The sequence below is a fragment of the Ursus arctos genome, unplaced genomic scaffold (genome assembly GCF_023065955.2).
Source record: "Ursus arctos isolate Adak ecotype North America unplaced genomic scaffold, UrsArc2.0 scaffold_1, whole genome shotgun sequence".
Classification (NCBI taxonomy): Eukaryota; Metazoa; Chordata; class Mammalia; order Carnivora; family Ursidae; genus Ursus; species Ursus arctos.
In genome coordinates, this window is record NW_026622763.1 from 35007406 (window position 1) to 35026102 (window position 18697).

Here is an 18697-nt window from a genome sequence, read left to right on the forward strand (position 1 = left end):
ATTTTTTTTTCTCTTCCTCCTCCTCCTCCTCTCCCCTTTTTTTCTCTGCTCCCCATACTTCTTTCACTTTTTGCCTTTCTTTTTCTCGTCCTCCTGTTTCATTCTGCCATCTCCTAATTGTCTTTGCCTGCTGTACTTTGTCCTTTCTCATCCTCCTGTCTCCTCCTCCTCTGGTTCCGTTCATTTCTTACACCACCACCAGACTGATTTCTGTGCCTGAGTATCTTCAGTTCAAATGCCACCAGAGCTGCTTCTCCCCCGTTGCCTCTGGAGCAGCGTCAGTTTACACACTGATGATGAGGCTTCAAACCGGCAAATCTCGTAAGTCACGGGTGAACATGACGCCCGCAAGAGCTCGTAGTGCATGGTGGCAGGGTGTCGCGACTGCTCCCCATGTTGTAATAGGATAACCTCATGGCTCACCATCACCCTGCACTGGGATAAAGCCCACAGCCTTTTCAACTTTGATGCACTCTGTTACCATATTATGATTACTCAGTTTAAGAATTTGACCCTCTGAGGTGTATTGTAGTCATGTTATAATTTTTTGGGAAAGCATAAAAGGCTATTAATTCATGTTCTGTAGCTTATTCTGGTAGCTTTGTTCGATGGGAATATGTCTTCTGTATCCAAAGGCAGATTTTAGTTCCCTTGTCTTAATCTCCAGATAACAATGTAGGTTCAGTTATCTTATCCTCTATCACTTGGCAAAAAGTGTTAGTTAAACTTGGAAGAGGAAATGAGATTTCAAGAAATTTAAGACACTTTATAAATGGGGCTTGATTAAAGAAAAACTGTTTCTTGAAGAAAATTTTAATGTTGATGCACACTCTCCTCTTTGTATTCAGACTTTATTTTTCAGCTATTTAAAATGGATTAATAAGAATCTTAGGACATGACATTCATCTTTCATTATATCAGCTATTAGATTCTGTGTTACATGAATTTGTCAGCTTGGCCAGCGGTAAAAAGGTTGACATTGTGCAGTCTTGTAAGCTTAGAGTCTAGTGTGTAGAGCTGGGCATTGTGCGGTCTTGTAAGCTTATTAGAGTCTAGTGTGCCTTCAGTTCAGATTTCTGTTCACGGGGCTGTAGGTCTCGCTAAAGTAAGTGCTGCCATATATGCAGGTGTGTACATGCTAGATTTTTGAAGACAAAGGCTGTATTAATTCAGATGTAAGAGAAAGTAATTTTTAATTTTTAAGAATGATTACTTCATGCCATTAGACTTAAATAAGGAGTGACATAGACAGTAAATAAATGTTTTGAATTCTTAAAAGAAATCCGTGGAGCACTACAAGCCTGGAGGAAGAGGTCAGATCTTAACTAGGACTTTGGGTGACGGCCAGAGTTGATGTTTGGGGTGAGGAAAGTGCTTCTGGTGGAAGTAGAGTGAAGAAGCATGAGATGAGCAAAAGCTTGCAGCAAAGGTCAGGCATGTAACCTGTCCTTTCTGGAGCAGAAGCTTTGTGACGGGTAGAGGGTGGTTTAATGGAGAGATTGGATCATATACCTCCAAAGCTGGAAAGGCCTTGAGGGTCACCCCAACTGACCCTTCCCAGGGTGATGAGGAAACCAACACCCACATTTCCTCTAAGATGTTAACTTCTATTAGTATTTATTCCAAAAACCCCCAGAACAAATTTCACTGTTTTTCCTGGGATGATTATCTTAAAGGAATGACATTTCCTGAATAGCATCATTCTATTGACCACTTCTATCTTTAGTGAATTTACATGAAGAGATGAAGAGTTCAAATTTAGATCCTTGTTGATAAATATTTTCCCCCCATGGGACTGATTTTTTAAAAATATTTAAAAATAGGCACAAAGATGTAGATAACATTGATATAATTTTTATTGGGGAGGAAGACATTGAGTGTCTGCTCTGTGCCTGGCACTGTTCTACGGGCCTTTGGTGATTTACTGCTCCCAGTGGTTTTGTGAGATAGTGACAACTGTTATCCCTGCAAAGAAACCGAGGTCTCTAGTGGTTAAGCAGCTTGCCTGGGATCAAACAACGAGTGTAGGAGGCAGGATGCGAAGTGAACTGGCCTGACTCCAACTTCCAAACCATGTTATCCTGCCTGTTTATGCACAGGATGATTTTTTTCTCCTTCAGTAAATAGCTTGTTGTAGCATCAGGGTGTCCACATGTCTCTATGGGAGTTGTACCCTACAGGAGGGGCTTTTGCTGATCCTTCTCAGAGGATGGGCCTTTTTCTACTTCACACAAAGACCCCAGAGGCGCTAGTGGAGACCCTGATCAGGGTGCTGGTCGGTCTAGCTGATCAATCTAGCTATTATAAAACAAGTTAACACAGAAACAGGAAAAAGTGTTTCCTAAACAAATGACACAAGTAAGACAAAAAGTTCTATATTTATACAATTTCATTGTCACCTATTTGCAGATGGGGAGGCAATGAAAGGGAAGTTTATCAAATGAAAAAAGTGACTTTTTTTTTTTTAACCAAAGAGGAGATTATGAATGAGGTTTCCTCAAATTTTGTTTTTATGATGTTTTAGAACTGACCAAAAATACATGTAGTATATACCTGTGAATCAGGGAGAGGCCATATAATAACCTTGAATTTTGGAGTTTGATTTTTATCTGGTAGGCAGTGGAATGGGAAATCACATGGGGTGGTTGGTCTTTTCAGCTGTGTCGGGTCTAGCGAATGTCCTGGATGTTGATTGGAGGAAAAGATTGCTGTTGCTTGGGCCTATGCAGACAGTACGTAAAAAAACAGCAAAGGCCAAGTATGAAGATGTTCCGGAATTGACTTGGTGGCTATGGCGGTAAAGAGAAAATTTTGTGTATGACTGATTAGAAGAGAAATAGAATCATTGGTAGAAATAGCAAAGATGGAATCTGGAAGGGATCTCGGATGTGATGGGTTGAATACAGTCTGTTGATGAGGCACTGAGCTAAGACCTTACACTCAAAGGAGTTACCTAGTTCCTGCAGACAGATTTCCATGTGCATTAGTGGCCCATACAGTTGATTAGGCTTTAGTGCAATAAATACTTGTGTTCACTGCAGTTTTCCTGATTTTATTTAGATTTACGGAACACCAACTCTGTACCAGTTTGCTTGTAAAGTAAGAGGTATTCTAGAAGAGTGGATCTCTCAGAAGCTCTTCTGAGTTCTTTTATTTCAACAGTAGCATTTTACCTTCATTTTTAATTGTTGGGGGAAGAAAATCATGTAACCTTTTAACTTTAAACCACTATAGTATGAGATTAAAAAAAAAATTTCTGGGGCGCCTGGGTGGCGCAGTCATTAAGCGTCTGCCTTCGGCTCAGGGCATGATCCCGGTGTTCCGGGATTGAGCCCCACATCAGGCTCCTCCGCTAGGAGCCTGCTTCTTCCTCTCCCACTCCCCCTGCTTCTGTTCCCTCTCTTGCTGGCTGTCTCTCTCTGTCAAATAAATAAATAAAATCTTAAAAAAAAAAATTCTCTGAACTGTATAGTTGGAAGCTAAAGCATTTTTAACTTTGATTCACAACAAGGAGAACTCAGTTCTGTTTGTTTTCCAGTTTATATAAATTAGGGATATAATTTCTAACATGATCACTGTTCTGTATTCTCTTCCCTCTTCTGCGCCTAAGTTATACAAAATCAACTCAGATCTTTTATAGTCTTCATTACTGAGAGTTGTAATCTATACTTTGTTCTACATGTGTTCCTTTTTCTTAACTCCATGTATTCGAACTTCCCATATGGAAAGATACTAAAAAATCTAAGCTATTTCCATAGAGTCCAACTTAAAGGGGGAAAAAACTACAAAGAAAAATAAGTAAAAAAAATTATTCTTAAAACTCGAGTTCTCTGTGTTCATCAAATTAGATGGCAGATACTGACTGAAATTTTCATTAACAGTGAATTTAGAAAAAGAAAGAATAAGGTAAAAAAGTAAGGTAAAAAGGTAAAAAATAAAGGGCAAGAGTAAAGGAGTAGAAGAAAAAAGAATGAGGAGACAATCATCACAGGAAACACCGGAATATTATTTCTGTGGGAAGAGCGATGGTGAAGAAACTCCTTAACCTGATAGACTTTTGTCCTGAAGATCTGAGGTTCCAGAAAATGCAGTCATTATCTATAAAATAAAGACTCTCTAAATTTGCAGATTCTGTAAAAATAATCTGCAACTACAGGCTTTCAGTTTTACTTTTCAGCACATTTTGAAAGCAGAAATAACTGAAGGTGTTGGGTTGTTGTGTTTCAGATTTTTGTATTTCTTTGTTTATTTGAAGTTGTAAAAAGAGAAAACTGTACTTGGGTTAAGAGTGTACATTTCGACTTTTCAGCTAGGAGCTTGTTTTAATGGCCCTGCTAGTGAAAATGGTGACAGCTTCAATTATGGCATGTGGCGCACCTTACAGGCAGATTTGTCAGGCATTTCCCACTACGAGAAACACTGATTTCCCTTGTTCCGCCTCTTCCTTGGGTCTTTTCTCCAATGGAAGACCAGCTGAGAGAGGCTATGATATGGAAGTCATCTGGCCAATGCTTTGTTGGGGGTCTGTCTCACAGGTACTCTGATGGGTAGAGATGATAGGCTCTGGGACCTGACTCCCGTGTTAGGAGATTAAATTAATTCCTGTAAAGAGCTTGGCTCATTAGTGAGCAGTCAGTCAATGTTAACCGTATAGGATTGAGAGAAAAATTGAAGATGACTCTGGAACTTCCAACAGCTGTGTTCCAGTGCCTTCATCAGCAAGACTTATCACATACAGAAAGATGCATAAACTATTTGTATACGATCCGTGGCTGATAAAGGACACATCATGAAATGTTTTGGGAGGGATTCAAGGGTTATTAGCCCCATTTTACAGATGCGGAAGCCAAGGCTCAGAGAAGTAACCCATACCTAGTGATAGAGCCAGGATTTAGAATCTGTCTTCTGACTTTTTGTGTCAGGTGTTTTTATGATTTGATTGAGAAAACATGCGTATATCTGTGTGCGATCCTAACCAAAACCAAAGTACGGAGCTTTAGAGGCTAGAGTGAATGATAAAACCTAGGGGAGATTCATGATGTGGTCTGGCTGTGGAAGAGCAGTGAGTAAGACCGAGGAGCAGTGAGTAAGACATGTGGAAGGGGGGAAGGAGGGAGAGTGTTATGAGCAGTGGCTCAGTGGTAAGACCACATGGTTTGTTTAGGAAACAATGAATAGAGGAGTCTGGCTGGAAGCAGTTTAGAGCCAGTTTATGTAATAATTTGAAGACCAGGCTAAGGAATTGTCATTTTAGCTCATTGGCAATGATCTGTCGAAGGTTTGTGAAAAGAGGGGGTAATTTGGGATAAACATAGAAATATCTCTATTTAAAGGTCACAGGAGATAGATGGTTTCCCTGAACACTCCTCACATAGGGATATATACAGGCTAACTAGCAACTCAAGAGCAAATGCCTTTGTCAAAGGGAATATAATGAAAACTCAGGAAATTCAGACGAATACTGGCTCTCCATTCATCTGATGGGTTGGCAGCCTGTTTGTTCACTTATTCCATTCACAACGTATATATGGAAATCTTTTGATTCACAGGTTCTGTTCTAGTTGTTAGCTGGTCCTATGATGGGAAATGTAGACAAACGGAAAATTTCAGTAACTAATAAAAAAGGCTCATTGCGAGGTTTGTGTTTCTCTCAGTCTCTGTCTCCCTCTGCCCTCCCCATCCTTTGTTTCCCTCTCTCTCTCTACCTCCACTTTGAACTCTCTGGATTCAACCCTTTCAGCTCTGTTTCTTTTGGCTGTGGAGACCATCAAAGTGCTTGCTTCATTTTTTTTCAGCATCGTATATTTTATGAGTTTAATTGATAGAAGAAATATGCCTAAGTGATGTCATGTCTGAAGGGTAACAGAGGAAACCTAAAACCCCAAATCTTGGTAAAGTTATATTAAGCCCAGGCCTTGGAACCATAAAAGACTAGTAAAATTATGCCAAATTATGTGACATACGCATTTGGCATTGCCTCCCTGTTGAATTGAACCCTTACCTTAGCTTCCAAGAAAGTTCTAATTACTATTCTTTATGGATAGGTAGATATTAGTTTGATATCTGAATAGTTAGATTGTTTGAAAATACTTTTTGTAAGAGAAAAAATATACCTTTTTTCTGTTGCCATTAGGACTTCAATATTACAAACTTCACACATATTGGCAAGAAAGGTCTACAGACTTTCGAAAAACATTTTTTTGCCAGACTCTGGGAGAGTCTGGTTTAGGTCAGTTCAGGAAACACTCATTCAAGGTTCTGCAATAATATATTGTCTGTGGGTAGTACAAGGTCACAGGGAGGGGCAGGCATGTACACAACCCACTCACAAGAGGATGTCAATGTCTGGAAATAAGTATATGTTGTTAAAACAATAGATCGCTGATTGGACTTATTTCAATGGAAGCAGCAGCCTTCATATTGGTGTTTACTAAGAGGTTGGGGCTTTGCAGATGTAGATCTCTGAACACATCCATTGTTGATCACATCTAGCTTCTGTTCGGCAGTAGTGTTCTTTTCGCTGTTCTTCCAGAATTATAATGGACATGCTACGTATCCTTCATTCTTATGTTTATCACCTATTCTTTTTGATATACCCCTCTAATTTTTTTTTAAACATTTGTTTATTTTAGAGATGGGGAGGCACAGGGAGAAGGAGAGAGAGTCTTAAGCAGACCCCGTGCTGAGCGCAGAGGCTGACGCAGGGCTCGATCTCAGGACCCTGAGATCATGACCTGAGCTGAAACCAGGAGTTGGACACTTAACCGACTGTGCCACCCAAGCACCCTATCTCCTTTTATTTTTTCATTGTGGCAAGAACACCTCACATGAGATCTTACCCTCTTAAATTTTTAAGTGTACAATACAGTATTGGTAACTATTGGCACAGTGTTGTATAACACATCTCTAGAACCTATTCATCTTGTATAACAGAACCTTTATACCCAGTGTCCCCCTCCACTCAGCCTCTGGCAACCACCATTCTATCCTCTGCTTCTAAGAGTTGAATTGTTGTAGATACCTTTAAATAGGATCATACAGCATTTGTCCTTCTGGGCCTGGCTTATTTCACTTAGCAGGACATTCTCATGGTTCATCCATATTGGTACACATTGCAGGATTTCCTTTTTTTAAAGACTAAATATTCCTTTGGATATATGTACGTTTCCTTTTCACTTTTTATTTTGATATCGTTTATTTTTTTTAAGATTTTATTGTCAGAGAAAAAGTGAGTGAGCACAAGCAGGGGGAGGCAGGCAGAGGCAGAGGGAGAAGCAGACCCCCCACGGAGCAGGGAGCCTGATGCGGGACTCGATCCCAGGACCCTGGGATCATGATCTGAGCCGGAGGCAGGCACTTAATGGACTGAGCCACCCAGGCGTCCTGATATTGTTTAAAAATTTTAAAAATTATGAGAAGAGTACAATGATCCCCCTTACATTCTTTAAACAGATTCAAAAATTCACATTTTGTCCATTTACTTTACACATTTACTTTATAAACAGACCTGCTTTCTAACCATTTGAAAGCAGGTTACAGAATTGTGTCCTTTTACACCTAATTTTAGTGTAGATTTCCTAAGACAAGGACACACTCTTACATAACCATGGTACAATCATCAAAATAAGGATGTTTTAATATTGACCCTGTTTCTTAGTCCAGTCTGAGTGTTTCAGCAGTTATCCCATTGTCTTCCATTTCACCTTTTTTTTTTTTTTTTCCCCAAACTCTGTCCGGGATACAATGCAAGCTTCATTTATTGGGCTTAGTAGTTGTGTCTGTGAAGTGTCCTTTAACTTGGAACAGTTCCTCATCCTTTCTTTATCTTCCATGACTTAATATTTTGTGTGTGTGTGTATGTGTGAATATGTAATATTTTATTTTTTATTGAGCTATAATTGTGTAATGTGTAAGTTTTACATGTATGACCTGTTGATTTGAAAAATCTGTACATTGCCGTATGATGACCACGGTAGCATTAGCTAACACCTCGGCCGTGTCGCATAATTACTGTTTATTTAGCCACAGTTTCTTTATCCATTCATCTGTCGATGGACGTTTAGACTGCTCTCACATCTTGACTGTTACAAATAATGCTGCAGTGAATACAGGTGTGCAGACATCTCTTCGAGATTTTGATTTCAATTCTTTTGGGTAAATATCCAGTAGTGAGCTTGCTGGATCATATTGTAGTTCTATTTTTATTTTTTTGAGGAACTCCATACTTCTTTCCATAGTGTCTGTATATTTTATAGTCCCCCTCAACAGTGCATAAGGGTTTCAATTTCTCCACATCATTGCCAACACTTGCTATCTCTTGTTTTTTTTGATAATAGCCATCCTGAAAGCAGGGAGGTGACCTGTCACATTGTGGTTTTGATTTGCATTTCCCTGATGATTGGTGATGTTGAGCACCTTCTTAGACACCATCAGTCATTTGTATGTCGTCTTTGGAGAAATGTCTATTCAGGTCATTTACCTATTCTCTAATTGGGTTTTTGTTTTTGTTTGGTTTTGCTGTTGAGTAGTGGAGTTCCTTATATGTTTTGGGTATTAATGGTTTTGGTTTGCAAATATTTTCTTCTATTTTACAGGTTACCTTTTCACTCTGTTTCCTTTCTGCGCAGAAGCTTTTTAGTTTGATATAGTCCAACTTTTCTGTTATATTCCTAACCATGAGGAACTAGTTTAAAATTACTATAGCTTCCTTTTTAAGCCCTCTTACAATGAGTAGGGATTTAAGGACACCACAACATGACTCTAACCAAGACCCTAGCAAGCATTACTTCAGGCTACCAACATGTGCCTGGCAAGAAAAATTCCTGTGTATCTAATCTGCAGTCAAGCAGATTCCAAGACAACTGCTTCCCTGGGTTTTTTTGTTTGTTTGTTTGTTTTTGTTTTGTTTTTTTGCTGGCCCTGCCATTCTTTTTTTCTGGAGGCAAACATTCTGGTTTGACTTGCCTTGGTATTTCTTACTAGAATAAGTCAATGTGTTGGAGCTCATGCATCAGTCATTCCGAAGGGCTTTTCAAATGCACACCTTTCCCCGTGCACCTGCTGCTGGTGCACCGCTTACTGGCTGCTTCTCACCAAGTTCATTGCTGCGTGTGAAGGAGGTGGCTCAGATGGCAGGTGTCATCGTAGTACTGAACGGGACATGTTTTGTATAGGTTTCTTAAAAGATATTTGTAGAAATTGCTTGGTTTTGTATGCCTATTGCTCACACTAGCTTTGACTTATAACTTTATTATTTCATGTGCATATAACTGCTGGTGCAAACAATGAATACAAGTGCTGAGAGTCATTTCTGTTTGATTTTAATCTCTGCTCAGTTTTGTAATCTGTTTCCATATTCACAGAATTTTGTGAATTCTCATTGGCAGTTCCTCGAAGACAGTGTCTAATCTTCAAATGCTAGGGTAACATTTTAGTTTTAATTCAGTGCTTGGCAGAATAACAGACAGTTCTCAAAGTTGATGAAGAGAGTCTGAGAAATTTGGTGGTGTTAGTTTCCCTACAAGGTTTTGGTCAAAATGACCTCTCAAAAGACAGGATTTCCTTAAAATTCTTGAGACCTCAAAAAAAAAAAAAATCCCTAAATGTTCATCTCCCATTTCCCCCCCGTACAAATGGCAGACGCTCCCACAATTGGACTCAGGGCTGTTATCTGCCTCTGGGAAACCATCTTTTGCATCCAGGCATCCAGAGCTCTAAAGCTGTGCTTGCTCGAAGTGGGGAAAAAAGGTTCTCAGGACAGCCAGCATTTAGCTTCTGTGTTCCAGGGGTCCCAGCATTAGTTCACAGTCCCTCCGTTAAATAGTTTATTCCCTTAGTTTTTCCTCTGGAATCTGAGGGAGTTCTCTCCAAGCCTCATGTCTCCGGGAAGCTGCCCTGAGTCACCAGAGAGACCTAATTGTTTCAGGACCTCATTAGACCTCCCATTAACTTAAAGGAACAGTGACACATATTCAGAATGACTTCGTTGGGCAGAAAATGGTCTCTAAATGTCTGATACGGAGGTCAGTGAAAAAGAGGGAGTAAGGATTCTTGGAATGCTGTCATCCATAAAAACAATGAGGAAACGGGCAAAATATGCCAGAATCAACTTTTTCAGAATTCTAGAAATTAGCTGGTCTTGCAGCAGTCTGGGGAGCATTTATTTAGGAAAAACGAATGAATCTCGGTAGGAACAGCTGGCCTTGTGGCATTTCATTTGCCCTGTTCCCCTCCCTCCCTCTCTAGTTCCACAGTAGCCTTGAAAACCAGTAGCTCCATAATCACAGGGAAAACCATCAGCCTGGCAGCCAGCAGAAGGGGCAGAATGGAAATGAAGTTCTTTCCAAGCCTCTTTTCCTCCTCCTCCTCCTCGATTAAGCTATGATGTACTGTGAGGTTTGAGAACTAGTGAAGAAGCCAGTTTTAAGCCTCTGTTAAGGGAACATACACCGTTAACTGTTGACAGAATCTGGGATCACTCAAAACCGATTACACGGGACAGGAGTGTGGCTCCTTTGCCGTGTTTATCCGTAGAAGACCGGGAGACACTAGTGCTGCCTCTCACTGGGGCCTTTTAAATATACCACAGTGAACCAGTCTTCAGTCTGGCTCTGCTCAAATAGTCTCTGTTTTATATGCAGTTTCATAATAACTTCAGGAAGGAAATATTGTAGCAATTAGTTTCACTCTGTATACTTCTGTAATGGTCCATGTGCCAAGTTTATTGGATTACCACAGAGGCACCCATCCCTCCTGCTGAGTCACCCACTTCATCCCTTGTAAAGCTCAGGTCTTTGTGGAAAGTCTTTTCAAGTAGCTAACGTAGGATGATCAGTGCTTGTGAAAGCGGAACACGGGTTAGCCTGAAGGCCACAGTGTGGAGCGGGATGCAGGCTGCTTCATCTGCCCGCCCTTTCAACTAGGGTATATTGAACCTTGTTTACATGTGTCAACATGATTATGCAACAGCACCTGAGCACTTGGTTGCGATGACTACTTTTGAGCTGTTTGAGTTTCTAATTGGTCACTGATGATTGCTGTGATTTTCCAGGGCAGCCTTAAGGGCATCAGTGTAACTCATACATTTGGTGGAGTTTTGTGGCCCTCATCACTTACCTTCATCCTTTGCCTGTGGCAGCTGTTAATCATTGTATTCAGCCTCCTTCTTGATGTCCAGGTGGACATTTGCAGCACCAGGGAAGAAGAATTTTTTTTTCCAAAGTCCAGTTTTTCTGATGATACTCGGTTCTTTTGTTACATGTGTTGTGGAATTTGGCCTCATCACAGAAATGCTACACTTTGCTTTATGAGGGTAGAGCAGGACCAGCTTTCCACCTAAGAGGACTTTTGGGAAATACTCCGCAGGGCGGTTGAAGTGGAAGAGACATTCTGATCACACCCTTAGTTAGCCCTCTGTCTTTAGGAGCTTCTAAACCCAGATCATCTACAAGTGTTTGTGTCTACGCAGCTTTTTTTTTCTTTATTTGGAAAGTAACGCACACTCACTGTAGAAGACTTAAAATACAGACAAAAATGATGAATCCAAGGATCACAAGAGATGGGTATGTTTTAAATCTACATTGGTAATAGTTCACGTTCAGTTGGCATGCTGCCTTTATAAGACTCACCCCACAATTTGTCTGTCCCTTTTAGATTTACTTCTTGAATCAGAACCCTATTTAAAAAGAACTTTCATATGCCTAAAGAACCTTACTAGGAATAGGTCTGTATTAAGTCAGTCGAATCTGGCTTGATTGAAAAAAGGTTGACGCTATGGGGATTTTAAGTACGATACTTTGCAAAAAAAAAATGTTCTCCTTTGAGATGTGACCGTCCTCACTCCACCATATCCTGCTGTGCAGGTGTGTGTCCTGCTGAATTTATTTTGTACACAGTGTGCTTGCAGCAGAAGGCGGGGCTGGGGCTGGAGTGTGGGCAGAGCACATTTCGTACAGGGGGCTATCAATATGCTTACCTCTTGCTTCCTAAACTAAGGGGTGAGCCCTCAAAAGCAGAAGCAGCATCTTCCGTTATCTTTCGTTTTCCCTTAACACTAAGTAGGGTTTAGTGTAAACAGGGGTTGCTTAATAAAACCAACTTTGGAGCTTAAACACAAGTTTTAGTTTGATTTCCTGTGGCTGATGGAGAACATCAGAGGCTAGTACTTTTATTTTTAGGTTCTTATTTAAATTCCAGCTAGTTAACATACAGTGTGACATTATTTCAGGTGCAAAGTATAGCGATTCAACACTTACATACATCACCCAGTGCCCGTCACAACACACGTGTACTGCTGCATCGAGGCCCGTGCTTTTAGATGGCTCGCCTTGTCCAGGTGTCCGTGTTGTGGTTAAGTGGATCCAGGAAATTGTTAGTCTTAACTCTGGTATTTTAGGGTCCATTTAAGGGGCTCTTTTCAAACCAGTTATACAGGGACATGTTTTTTGGGTACTCCAATACATTGGAGCTGAATTCAGAACTATCCAAAAAGAAAAAAAAAGGCGGTAAGTTACTCAGTTGATAATTAAAGCAAATACACCAAATATCTACTTAAATAGATTATCAAATTCCACAAAATATGCTTATTGAAGAGTAGATGACTGTACATGCTAACTCATGGCACGGACCCTAAAATCAAGCCAAAGAGATTTAATGTGATCCTAAATTAAGTTAGTATGTGCAAATATTTGTGTTTGCAGAGATAAGGAGTTGTGACCTCTCTCAGGGTGTATTTACTTAATGAGAGAAAATTGTTTTAGAATAAGAATTCCAAAATATGGAGCAAAATTTCCCATTAAATTAAAAAAAAACCCTTCACTTTTCTGATAAGTGATACAGGATAAAGATTAAAAAAAAAAAAAAACCAAAACTGCTTACGGGGCGCCTGGGTGGCTCAGTCGGTTAAGCAGCTGACTCTTGTTTTTGTATCAGGTCATGATCTCAAGGTCGTGAGATCGATGAGCCCTGCCTCAGGTTCCACACTCAGTGTGGAATCTGCTTGTCCCTCTCCCTCTCTGTCCCTCTCCCTCTCTCCTCTCTCTCTCTCTCTTTCACTCAAAATGAATAAATAAAATATAAAAAAAAAAACCAAAAAACAAAAACCAAACTGCTTACCAAGTGCATTGACCACTGTGTTCTGAGAAAGATGCCCAGATGCTGCTGTTCTTAGCTAACTGAGCCTTAACCCCGCCTGGTGAAATAATTGCTGGGGGTGGGGGAATGACACCCATATAGACCCAGTGCTGTCAAGATGACGGATGTGAACATTTGACAAAGAACTTGCCAGCACAGATGGCTGTAGGCAGTAGCTTTTTCACATGATAACCTGACAGATTGTCAATGAGTTGCAACTTGTAAAAAGAGACTGCCCTGAATCCCTGTGAGGACACTTGGAGTCTTATCTCTTACTTTTTACCTGCTATGTGGTTGTAATTTCTTTGGGCTTCAATTTGCTGATCTGTGTCAGGAAACGTTGTTAGAAATGATACCACAGATCTGCTTTGGCTATCAGTGCTGATTTTTTGTTATTGGTTGTAGTGGCGTTTTTTATTTTTATTTTTTTATTTCTTAAGATTTATTTGTCAGAGCACAAGCAGGGGAAGGGGCAGGCAGAGGGAGAAGCAGGCTCCCCACTGAGCAGGGAGCCCAGTGTGCAGCTCAATCCCAGGACCCTGAGATCATGACCTGAGCTGAAGGCAGACACTTAACTGACTGAGCCACCCAGGCATCTCTGTAGTGGTGTTTTTTAAAATCTATTGTGATGCTATGATTTTGAATACAAGTTCAAATGTTGCCTTTAATTCTCCATTTTTGTATAAACACAAAAATAGGAAAAACAAATTTTAGATTAAATATCATACACGTTAGAGAAAAAGCTTATCTTTTTTAAGCATAGACTATCAATCAATATGCATTGTTTTTATTTATTGACATATATTTTTAAGTTCCTTAAATATTGATAAGTATTCATGTGCATTTTAAATGTTGATCCAAAATGTTTATTTGAGATTACCCACCTACTACAATAAATAGAAACCTTTTGTGTGACTAAGTAATTAGAATGTTATAATTAATCCGTTGTTGCTAGTTTCTACAACTACTGCAAGTAATGACAAAAACATTTCCGCTTTTTAGAGTCTTACTACAATCCCGAAGCTGAAGGACTGGATTGAGAAGTGAAAGGAGGGAGCCTGCTGTGTTAGTTCACCTCTCTTAGGAAACACCATTAATGTGTATGTTGGGTCTCTTTGGCAGAATCATTAAGCTGTATGCAGAAGGGATGAAGAAATCTGCAGCTGTGTAGACCCGACCTATCCCTCTTCCCTCCATCTTCTGCAGTCATTGCTGCCCCTGAATATGATTTAGCAATAAGTTGGTTCCCTTGAAAACCACCTTTTTTCTTTTTTGAACTTAATCATAGAGAACTTCGTTTTCTTTGGTAGCCACTGCTTTCAATGAAAAGTGCCATTAAAGAAATACAAAACAGGTTAGAATAGATTAAGAAAGAGGTGGGCAAAGAATTTCTGATACAGAGAAGAAGCCCACAGACGTTGGGGTCACGTTGGCTGGGTGGTGGTTGTTTGAAGAGCACCCGTCTCTGAGAGACCTCCACGCAGTGTGTTAGCAGACATGCTGGGGCTGTGGCGAAGTGACTTGTCCTAGAGTAGTGTTTTAGATGGTGAAATTGTGCTTACTATCACCAACACCCGAATTCGTTTCCTTAACTTTGTTTTTGCATTCAGGGCTGAATTAGGCCAACTTCCATTGCTGCAGTTTTATTTCCAAGTGTGAATGAGGCAGGAAGTCTTTGAATAAAGCATTCTTCTTCCTCTTCCTTGTCATCCTCCTCCTCTTCCTCCTCTTCTTACTGCTCCCCCTCCTCCCCCTCTCCCTCTTCTTCTTCTTCTTTTGGTTATAGTAAACTGTTTGTATTATAGAAGTAAGTTTTTCTAATTATAGGAAAATTAGAACGTAGATGTGAACAAAAAAGAAAAATCTACAATCACATCCCCTGAAATAACTACTATGTAATTTATTGAATTTCTATCATATTTTCCTGTAGCTACTTTTCTTTAATACGTGTGTCTATGCATATTCATGTAAAACAGACATCATGACGCACATCATTTGGTTAAAAAAAAATAAAGCATTCTCCTTGAGACTGGCATAAGCAAACTAAGTTTTATACATTCAGGTATATGGAGGCAAGTGACATATTGAAGTGCTTTTCACAAATATATTTAGCTCATTCGTAGGCTTATGTGAAAAAATCATCTTCTGCTTGATAGTTTTTGAATAGAAAATGAATAAAAAGGGCTGCTTGGCGAAACAGTTTCAGACAAACCTGTCAATTCAGTTTTCAACTCTTTGCACCTGTGGGGCTTTTGAAAGTGGTTAACATTAATCAGAACTTCCTTTAAATTCTTGAATTAGTTCAAGAAGAAGGAAGGCCTGTGGCTTGTATATCATTTCTGTCATTGATGTTATAGGAGAGCAGTTGACAAGTTTTCAGACTGGCTTTTAGTTCGGGCTTGGAGTTGCAGGGAGAACTGCACTTGGAGGCACTTAGTTACAGCTCCCGTGGGGCCTCTTGGTGGTGTTAGCTTGTCTCCTAGCACCACGTTGACCTTGCCGCTTCCTAACTGTGTGCACTCTCTGGGAACTCTCCAGACGGGAGAACTAAGGCTGAGCAATGTGGGGTCTCTAGAACGAGTCTGAACATGGAAACCCCTTCACCCTGTGAAATACAGCCTATTTCCACCTCAGTTTCAGCTTCCACACCGGGCTGTAGGTGAGGGATCAGGCGGAGGGGGCATCTGCATACTGTGGAGGTCTGTCATCACAGGCTGATGTCAAAGTTGCTAACGTATGACCTTGCCTAGGCTTAAACTCCTGGCAGGGACTCCTGCGAGCAGTAATGGGAAGGTGCGGTTACACTGGCGTCAGAGGATTCGAGGTCTACGTATAAATGAAACTTCACCCCTTCTCTTGTGTGCAAACGCAGTCTGCAAGCATGTTGTTTCCGATCACCTCTGCAGCTCCAGCTTGGCTTCCTGGTTAGGAGCCTGGGGTTGTTGATGAATCTCGTGTACAGTCTGATGTGTTGTGTGCTGTGAGTGAAGTTGAGTGGCATTGTCCGTGGCATCTGGCTTGACAAGACGATGACCAGTGCAAGAATTGTGTAGGCCTTGCAGTCCACAGAAGTAGCTTCATGGTGACGGGTTTGATGGTGGTGGTCTCAACCTGTAATCCTCATGTAGGTGCAGGTAAATGTAGGGAACAGTTCCCATTTTTTAAGTGCATGTGCCTACGCTGAGAAGGTAATCTATAGCTTTATAGAAGTTTCCCTTTTTATTTGTAGATATAATACTTTGCCAAGCAGAAGAACCCTGAAAAATTCAAGATTAGTGAGTAAGAAAGATGACGTACATGTCTGTATCATGTGTTTACGTGCCATCATGAATTACCAGGTATGTTTGTGTTCTGATTCCTTAATAAAAAAATCTGAATTTGTCAGATTCAGATCTTGTCCTCTTTGGTTTCTTAGTGTAATTTCTATTTGAAGTAAATACCAGGATTTAATGTGATTCTACTAAAAAAGAAAGAGTCTGGTTCATTTTAATGCTCAAGAATTAACTCAGTGCCAGTGTATTTTAATTAGCATTTATACTCCATGATTTATTTTCCCCCTACAGTCATAAACTTGTTTAGATTATTGGTAAATATTTGTGACCATTAAAGACAGAGTAAGCTGCTGGTTGTGGGCGATAATGGAACATTTAGAACATTAGGAGTGAATAGACTCTCACATTGGTCAGTAGTTCTCAAAGGGTTGTATGGTAAAAAAGGTAAGAAGTTATAATTACTGTCTGTTGGACTTAGTGGTTCTTTTTTTTATTTTTAACAATTTTATTTATTTTATTTGAGAGAGAGAGCGAGCACAGGAATTGGGGGGGGGGGTTGGGCAGAGGGAGAAGCAGACTCCTTGCTGTGGGCAGGGAGCCTGACTCGGAGCTCCATCCCAGGACCCCAAGATTATGACCTGAGCTGAAGGCAGACACTTGACTGACTGAGCCACCTGGGCACCCCTGGCCTTAGTGGTTCTTAATCCTTATCCGAAGGAGGATTCTTGCTTAAAGGGCAGATTCCTCTGCAGGTGATTTTGATGCGGGTGAGCCCCACCATGACAGGGAGAGAGACAGCTTAATGTGTGGGTTTTATGAACTCTAGCAACAGTCAAAGTTGGGGCCTGGAGTATCTAGGGTGAACTAGGATCCAAGGTAGATAAATGGGACCAGGGGTAAGAATCGAAAAAACCGAATTCAAATATAAAGATAGGATTTGGTATCCATGCCTAGGGTTGCTGAAGGTGGGTCCACGCGGAAGTGGAAAATAAGTGCATAGGTGGAGAGGGTAGCGAGTCAGTATTAGAATCCAGACCCAACTTAAGGGTGCTGAATTGAATTTGAGAAGGGGAGTGTGCATTGTGTCTTCTTTCAATCAGTATTTTTTGAGCATTGCCAGATAGACCCTGGTCTAGGCAGAGGGAATATGGCATTAATAACTAAATGCCCCAGGGAACTTACTCTCTAATGAGGGGAGACAGATGATAAATAACTTGAGAAAACATACAGTGTTCCAGATAATAATGATGGGGAAATGAAACAAAAGCTAACACTTAAAAAAAAACAAATCCAGAAAATAAAACTAGCACTACAGAGTGTTTCCTACTAGGACCAGCACTTTTAAGCCTGTTTACTTAATTTAAAGCTCATAACAGTCCTACAGGATTGGTAGTGTTACTCTCCCCAGTTTACTGATGAGGAAACTGAGACACAGAGAAATTAAGTAATGTGCCCAGGATCATATATAGTCAGTAAGTGGTAGAGTCAGACTTAAATCCAGAAGGATCAGCTCCAGAGAATTGTTACTAATACTGTAGAAAAACTACCCAAGAAATAGGAATGGGAAGTGATGAAAATGTGTGTTCAGTTTTAAATAGGCCAGCCAGGGAAGTGTCATGGAGAAGTAGCAGTTTGTCATAGTAGCAATTTTAACGAGGGAGCAAGGTAAGAGGTTCTAGGGAAAGAAGATTCTAGGTAGAAGAATGGGTGAGTGCAAAGGCCGTGGGGCAGGAATAAGTCTGATGTGCTCAAAGCACAGAAAGGAGGCTGGGTTGGCTGGATCGGTGTAAGTGAGAAAGAGAAGAATAGGAGATGAAATCTGAAGTTAGCATGGGGTCCTAACTGTGTAGGGCTTTATAAGCCAGTGAAAGGATTCTGGCTTTACTATGAGTGGAAAGCTGTTGAACAGTTCGGAGGAGAAATGTGGCATGATCTGACTCTTGACTTTAACATGACCATTCTAGCTTCTGTGTTTAGGATTGACCTTGGGCGGGCAAAGGCAAAAGGGGGTAGACCGTTTAGGAAACTGCTACATTAATTTAGGGGAATGTTGATGGTGGTATGGGCCAGGATAATAGGAGTAGAGATGATGAGAGGTAACTAGATTCTGGTTTTCTTTTGACAGTGAAGGCAACGACATCGGATATGTGGTTGAGGAGTGGAGGGTGGTCCTGAGGTGTTTGTCTAGGGCCCGTCAGATGGAGGTGCCATCTACTAAGATGGGGAAGGCACAGGATGAGCAGATTTGGGAGACAAGGTTAGGAGCGAAATTTTAGGGATGTTACCTTTAAGAT

At 40.6% G+C, this 18697-nt stretch overlaps 1 protein-coding gene across 8 annotated transcripts in view; it reads left to right on the forward strand.

Annotated features, from left to right (window-relative positions):
• FMNL2 (formin like 2) overlaps window positions 1–18697 on the forward strand; it is a 428341-nt gene that overhangs the window by 346990 nt on the left and 62654 nt on the right. For all 8 annotated transcript variants that reach the window (XM_057317774.1, XM_026492780.4, XM_026492781.4 and 5 more), the window contains one exon: window positions 16361–16469. In XM_057317774.1, the coding sequence (XP_057173757.1) occupies window positions 16361–16469 (109 nt within the window). The remainder of the gene's footprint in view (window positions 1–16360; window positions 16470–18697) is intronic.